Genomic DNA, 7500 nt, shown 5'->3' on the forward strand with positions numbered 1-7500 from the left:
CTACAATCCGAATAACAAAAGAGAATTCCAAAGGTGCAGATTTAGACAAAAGAACTGGGAGACCCTATTAAACCTACTGTTAGTAATGAAGATTCAAAACAAGGGATTTTCTATTTTAATTAATCTTTAAACCATATTGGGAACTTTGACAACTATCTGTATCACAGTTCATGCATAATCAGTGCCTGCCGCTACGGGTAGTGCACGGAACATGGACTGGGACGCCCTTCCCTTGTGTCCTCCGAAAGTCTTGCTCTTCTGCTACGGGAGCAAAACCTACAATCTGTATACGAGTTCCATTACTTGACGGTCGTTTCTCACTGAGTGACGCCAAGAACAGCTGGGCCTACGTCGTCCTAATCCACTTACAGTAAACATTTACTGCTTTGAATATAATGTAAGCACATTACAAACTTCTGCTTTCCCCCAAAAATAAGCTCTTCTATCAGCACTTATCCTAGGGTAGTTGAATGTAAAAATACTCAAACCTTGTGAGGCTCGTGTTTGGACAAAAGCGCCTCAAGCAGCCTCAACTTCGCCTTTGCGTGCTTGTAATCCAGGTAGGTCTGCTCCATGGGGCCCCGGTCTTCCTTCTGGACCTTCCTCCCCATGTCCCTCTCGAAGTTCTCCTCGAACTCCCGCAGTGCTCGCCGGAGCTTCTTCTTTTCGTCGCGCGCTTCCTTCTTCCTCTCCCGGAGCTCGCTCAGGGGCAGCGCGTGCAGGTCCCCGAGGGGCACGCCGCGCCGGCCGTCCTTCGGGTCGTCGCAGGGCATCGTCGTGGTCGTGGTCATGGTCTGGGGCGCCTCAAAGACCGGCGAGTCGAAGACGGGCGGGGTGGAGGGCGGGGAAGGCGGCAGGGAGATCTTCTCGATTTCGTCGCCTTGCAACGACCCCCGGTGCTGCGGCGAGGCCAGGGTGAAGTCCATCGCTTCGTGCTCCAGGATCGGGGCCAGCTCCACCATGTTCTCCTTGGCTCTCTGACAGGGAAAAAAGACAAACATTAGTAAACCTCAATAAAGCATCGCTTACTTTCACGTATGAGTCATCTGTGAGAGCGTCCCTCAGGGGCTCCCGCGCGCCCCGGGGCGGACACTCACCGAACTCGATCTCATGACGATCCTCTTGACTTGGCGGTATCTGTCGTAGAGGGGTCGCGCGAGGTCTCTGTCCTCTCTCGTGGTGGGCCGCCCGTGCACCGACTCGTAGTACAGCAGCGCCTTCTGCAGGGCGGTCTTCTCCTCCTGCATTTCGGCCTTGTTCATGTTGGTGAGGTCCATGGGGCGTCCCGAAGCCGACCTCTTCTCCCGCAGTCTGTCCTCCACCTGCCGGATGGTGTCTGCCGTGCCGGAGGCGGTCTTGGGCGATCTGGCGTTGGGGTTGGTCGACTCCTGGCACCGCAGCAGCGACAGCGGGAACACCGTCGGCACGGACATCATCCCGGCCACGTCGTCCTTCATCTCTGCAGGGCGAAAAGGAGGATTATAATCTACGTTGCCAAACGAGGAAACTGCGGAACATTTATGAATCTCGCATCAACTGCCTTTCAACAAAAGAGAAGGGGAAGGGGAAGAGGAAGGGGAAGGGGAAGGGGAAGGGGGAAGGGGAAGGGGAGGGGAAGGGAAGGGGGAAGGGGAAGGGGAGGGGAAGGGAAGGGGGGAGGGGAAGGGGAGAGAACAGGTGGAACACTCACGCTTGAGTTCCTTGCGTGCCTTGCTGAGCTCGCTCATGTACTTCTTGATCTCTTTGTGCTTCATCTTCTCGGTGTGCGAAGGGCGGTATCCGAAGGCCGACTCGAACTCCTCCTCGTAGCGCTTGATCTTCTTCTTGATGGAGTTGATGTTCTTCATGAGGATCTTGACGGCCCCTTGGCCCGGCGGCGCCTTGTAGTCCTCGGGCCCGCTGGGGGGACCCAGGTCCTTGTACGCCTCCGACGCCCGCGGCGACAGGATCATGTCGTCGTCGTCGCTGCGGTACCAGTTGCTCTGCATTGTGCTCTCGTCGTCGAAGCGGCTGCGGGAGGTGGGGGAAAGTCAGTTCTCTTCCATCGAGCAACACTCGGGAGCCTTAGAGTCATATCCAAATAATAAACAGGTATCTATAAGTCTAGTAAGGAAGCGAGCCTGACCTGTATCGGGGTGCGGTGCGGTGCCACGAGTCGCAGTGGGAGGACTCGCGCATCCCCCACGAGCCGCGGTCGCTCGTCACTGGCTCGCCGGCGTTCAGCAGTTCGCTCAAGCCCAACGATGGCTCGCGCTGCAAACAAGAAGACGAAGACGAAATAAATATACGAGGAAATATGGGTTTGCCCTTCTAAATACGGGGATAAAAGAGCCACTAGAAATAAGTAAAGAAATGAATAAGGTGTTTCAGATAACAGATTCAAAAATGAATGAATAAACCGCCTGAGCAAAGGCTTTCTTACTCCCTAAACGAAACGTCACATTTCAATATTAATCCTATCTATGAAATCTAAGTTGACACACACACACACACACACACACACACACACACACACATACACACACACAGTTTTCCCCTTCCATCCAATAAGTCTAAAAGGTGATCCTTCCCCTTCCTTTCAATAAGTTCAAAGGTAATCATTCCCCTTCCTCTCCGATCCAATTCACAACTCTCCTCTTCCTCCACTTAGGTAACGCCCACTCAGCAACCTTCACTCTCGTCCCGTTTTCTGCAGCAACTGACAGTCAACCAGTCTCCTCTCTACTTACAAAGCACGACCACGCCAGAAATCGGCCTTGTGTTCCTTCCAGTTACCACTCCACTTACAACCCTCGAAAAAGAACCACCACCATCATTCTCTTTGCCCCATTCTATTACTGTCAACCACAGTCTCCTGTCCACTCACACAAAACAACCACACCACCAACCTCAATCACAACCCTAGTTGCCCCCTCCCCCTTCCCCTTCCCCCATCCCCCTCCTATCACTAAAACGCAACAGTTAGCAGCAGTGTCCCTCCACTCACACTGACTGGCGACGAGGGTCTGGGCGGCTGGCACGACACGACGTCCGAGGGCACGGGGTCGTACCGGGTCGGCTCCTCATCCTCAGACGTCAACGACCTCAGGTAGGACGATGACCTTTCGTCGTCCTCCGAAGACTGGCAGCGGTGGAGGCTGTCCTGCAATGGCGAGAAAAAAGGGCGTGTTAGGAGCTTTCGGTCGTTTTCCAAGACTCTTAAGATTCTAACTTTTTAAAATCTATTTATTTCTTTTCCTGCGTACCTGCTTTAGAATTTACTTGTGATCAACTACGGTCTTTCTACATAGAAAGGTGACCAACGATGCCAAAAAAGTCATCAGTCGCCACTTCTTTATAATCCTACACACTCTGTAAAGAGCATAATGACCGAAGAAGACAGGAGCAACTTCAGCAGATATCAAAATAGATATCGGGCACACAGAAGGAAGGAAGGAAGGGAAGAAGAAAGAAAGAGAGAGGCCTTACACATGCAGTCTAAGGCTTCCGAACGCAGTCAGCAACTTCCAAAAATACTTGTAGCTCTTACGCTGTCAGTGGAAAATTCCCACCCACACCCACGCACGCACAGGCACAAGCGGATGGACACACACACACACACACACACACACACACACACACACACACACACACACACACACACACACACACACACACACACACACACACACACACACACACACACACACTCCCCACTGAAACAACCCAATCCTAACTGCTCTCCCAAGAGGCCCTTATCCCTGCAAGCGCTCGCCCTCTTCCCTGACGACTGCCATTACGTCCTCGCAAGAGGATTTGTATTTTAGGATCCGAACACAAATAAACACGAGACCCGATTCTCTTTTGTTTACGTCGCTGTGCGCTCCGGCCGACACTATTATTGTTATTAGATAAAGATAAGAGGAAGATACTGATAAATATCAAGAACGGAAAGAGACAAAAAGGAGAGGCGTTTATGGGAAAGGAAAGAATTACTTAGAATGAAATCATTATAGGAATTAAATCATAGTGGGGAAAAGGAGAAATGAGAGAGAGAGAGAGATAGATAGAGATAGATAGATAGATAGATAGATAGACAGAAAGAGAGTGAGTGAGTTAGTTTAACAAGAATTATTGCCTAACAGGAAGAGTGCTTTCCTTGTCTCATCCTCTCGCCCCCCCCCCCTTCTCCCTCTCCTTTTAATCTGTCTAAAATTAGTACAGCAGAGAAGAAACTTTAACACACTGCACACACACTGCACACACACACACACACACACACACACACAGGCATACCTCCCCCTACCCCCCTCACAGAGAATTGGCGAGAATTGCTTATTCATCGCGATACAGAAAGACTCGAGGCTCAGATCCAAAAGCAGTTGCCACTTGCAAATGTTGCCCCTCCCCGCTCCTCCCCCTTCCCCCTCTCCTTCTCACTCCTCTCTCCTCCTCCCCGCTCCCCCCTTCTTATTCCTTCCTCCCTCTCCTCCTAACTCCTCCCTCTCCTCCGCACTCCTTCCCCCCTCGCCTCCCTCCTCCTTCCCCCCTCGCCTCCCTCCTCCTTCCCCCCTCGCCTCCCTCCTCCTTCCCCCCTCTCCTCCCTCCTCCTTCCCCCCCTCGCCTCCCTCCTCCTTCCCCTGTCTCCTCTCTCCTTCTTCCTTTGAACTTTTTCTTTTTTCATTCTTCTTTCTTCCTTCCGCCTTCCTCCTTCTGCTTTGTCCCTTCTCCTCCCCACTCCTCCCTATTCCTCCCCACTTTTCTCGTTCCTCCTTCCAACCAAAGGAGAGAGAGAGGTGCGGAGGGGAGGGGGGGGAGAAAGGTGAGGGCGAAGGAGAAAGAAGAACGGAGAAGGAGAGCAAAAGAAGAAGAAGAAGGAAGAGGAGAGGAGCGATGGCTGTAAATAATCTCAGGACGCGGCTCACTGAGGTAAATTGGCGAGCATTCCGCGATTGCGTTCGGCCAATCAGAGCAGGTACACGGAAATAAAAATAAGGAAGAGGGAGTGAGGGGGGGTGGGGAAGGGGAGGGGGTCGAGCTGGGGATGGGGGAAGGGGAGGGGGTCGAGCTGGGGATGGGGGAAGGGGAGGGGGTCGAGCTGGGGATGGGGGAAGGGGAGGGGGTCGAGCTGGGGATGGGGGAAGGGGAGGGGGTCGAGCTGATGATGGGGAGGGGGAAGGAGAAGGGATCGAGATGGTGAGGGGAAGGGGAGGGGAGAAGGGGGTAAGGGACAGAAAAGAGGTGTTGGGGGTAAAGTAAAGGAGGAGGAGAAGGAAGAGGAGGAGGAGGAGGAGGAGGAGGAGGAGGAGGAGGAGGAGGAGGAGGAGGAGGAGGAGGAGGAGGAGGAGGAGGAGGAGGAGGAGGAGGAGGAGGAGGAGGAGGAGGAGGAGGAGGAGGAGGAGGAGGAGGAGGGGGAGGAGGAGGAGGAGGAGGAGGAAGAAAAAGAGGAGGGGGAGGAGACGAAAGCAGAGTTACTGGCTCGGAACGCAGAGGAAGAGAATGGGAAGCCGAAGACAGCCTTTGAGGAGGACGGCGACGGTGGGAATGCACAAGTGCCGCGGATGACTAAGGAGCCCAAACGGATAAGGAAAATGGAAGCATTGCCACACCTCTTCCTTTCTCCTCCCCTCCCCCCTCCCCCATCCCCCTCCCCCTCTACACACCACAAACACCTCCTCGTTCAGCTGCCAAGAATGATGCCGCTTGCACATCTTTGGCTCCCTCGGGCTATGTGGAACAGCGAGAGTGCAAGGGAGGTAAGTAGGTGCCCCTCCCCTCCCCTCCCCTAATTTTCCCTTTCCCTTCCTCCCTCCCTTCCTTCCGTTTTTTTTTTATTTTTTTTATTTTACTTTTTTATTTTTTCTATTTCTTTCCTTCCTTCTTCCTTTCTTTCTTTTCCTCGCTCCCTCATTTCCCTTCCCCTCCAGAGAGTGGGAGAGGGAGAGGGAGACGCCAAGAACGAGAGGAAAATGGATGTGGGAAAACAAAAGAGGAAACGGGAGATCGAGAAAATAAAGAAGGAAAAAAGAGGGGAAAGCCAGCCTCCCCCACAAAAAAAAAAAAAAAAAAGAGAGAGAGAGAAAAAGAGAAAGAGAGAGAGAGAGAGAGAGAGAGAGAGAGAGAGAGAGAGAGAGAGAGAGAGAGAGAGAGAGAGAGAGAGAGAGAGAGAGAGAGAGAGAGAGAGAGAGAGAGAGAGAGAGAGAGAGAGAGAGAGAGAGAGAGAGGAAGGGGGGGACAGGCAGGTAAAGAACAGCGCCAGCAACAGCAGAGAGCGCATAACACCTGTCACGTACGCAGCGGCGGCACCACTTGCCCGGCGCGCACGTGGCCCCTGTGCCAATACACGGCGAGGAGCGACGGCCAGGAATAGCCTCGCAGGTGCACGGCGACCATTGTTTATTGGGCGGAGTATGAGTGAGAGTAAAAGGTGAGGGGAGGGAGGGAGGGAGGGGGAGAGGAAGGAATGGAAGGTAAATATGGAGAATAGACGGCAAGGGAAGGGAAGGGACGAAGTGGGATCTGGCGATATGAGAGACATTGATAGATATAAAGAGAGAGAGAGAGAGAGAGAGAGAGAGAGAGAGAGAGAGAGAGAGAGAGATAACCAGAAAATACAAAGTAAACAAACGCAAACGCCCTCTTCACAGGCACTCGCAAGCGCAGCCCAACCACTCTCCCACCATGGCTTCCCCCTCCCTTAGCGCTACCCCCCTCCCCCCCTTCCTGCACCTAACTCGCGCCCATGCCAAAGACACTCGTCCATACAGCGTCCGCTTTCCTTGCGTCATGGCATTACTGCATTCGTCTGTGTCACGTCTATGCAGCGTCGCCCTCCCCCATTCTCCCTTTCCCCCCTCTCCCTTGGGTAACTGGGGAGGGGGAGAAGGGGTGGAAAGGGGAGAGAGAAGGGGAAGAAAGGGGTGGAGGGAGGTGCAATGGGTATGGGAAACCAAAGGGAGGGGGAAATATGCACATAATATACTGGGAGGCGAGGTAAGGGGAGGACGAGATGGGAGGAGGGGAGGGAGGAAGGGATAGAAGAATAGTTGAAAAGATGGAGAGAAGGATGAGCGGATGGATAGAGGGAGGGAAGAGGAATGGGGTGTTTGAGGGAAGGACGAGTTATTGGAGATATGGAAGAGGGCAGAAGGACGAAGGGACGAAGGGACGGAGGGAAGGGGGGAAGGAGGGACAAAGAGACGAAGGGACGAAGGGAAGGAGGAAAGAAGGGACGAAGGGACGGAGGGAAGGGGGGAAGGAGGGACAAAGAGACGAAGGGACGAAGGGAAGGAGGGACGAAGGGAAGGAGGAACGAAGGGACGAAGGGACGGAGGGAAGGGGGGAAGGAGGGACGAAGGGAAGGAGGAACGAAGGGACGGAGGGAAGGGGGGAAGGAGGGACAAAGGGACGAAGGGACGGAGGGAAGGGGGGAAGGAGGGACAAAGAGACGAAGGGACGAAGGGAAGGAGGAACGAAGGGACGAAGGGACGGAGGGAAGGGGGGAAGGAGGGACGAAGGGAC

The 7500-nt window shown here is 53.7% G+C and overlaps 1 protein-coding gene across 6 annotated transcripts in view; it reads right to left on the reverse strand.

Moving 5' to 3' along the window:
• LOC122246066 (uncharacterized) overlaps positions 1-7500 on the reverse strand; it is a 122509-nt gene that overhangs the window by 1726 nt on the left and 113283 nt on the right. For all 6 annotated transcript variants that reach the window (XM_086555632.1, XM_086555633.1, XM_086555631.1 and 3 more), the window contains 5 exons: positions 2987-3142; positions 2126-2253; positions 1691-2010; positions 1098-1459; positions 1-977 (listed from right to left, as the gene is read on the reverse strand). The exon at positions 1-977 is cut by the window's left edge and continues 1726 nt beyond it. In XM_086555632.1, coding sequence (XP_086411758.1) covers positions 483-977; positions 1098-1459; positions 1691-2010; positions 2126-2253; positions 2987-3142 — 1461 coding nt within the window. In that variant the 3' untranslated portion in view covers positions 1-482. The remainder of the gene's footprint in view (positions 978-1097; positions 1460-1690; positions 2011-2125; positions 2254-2986; positions 3143-7500) is intronic.

This window comes from Penaeus japonicus, unplaced genomic scaffold (genome assembly GCF_977035675.1).
Source record: "Penaeus japonicus unplaced genomic scaffold, GWHDUDI00000001_assembly GWHDUDI00000031, whole genome shotgun sequence".
Classification (NCBI taxonomy): Eukaryota; Metazoa; Arthropoda; class Malacostraca; order Decapoda; family Penaeidae; genus Penaeus; species Penaeus japonicus.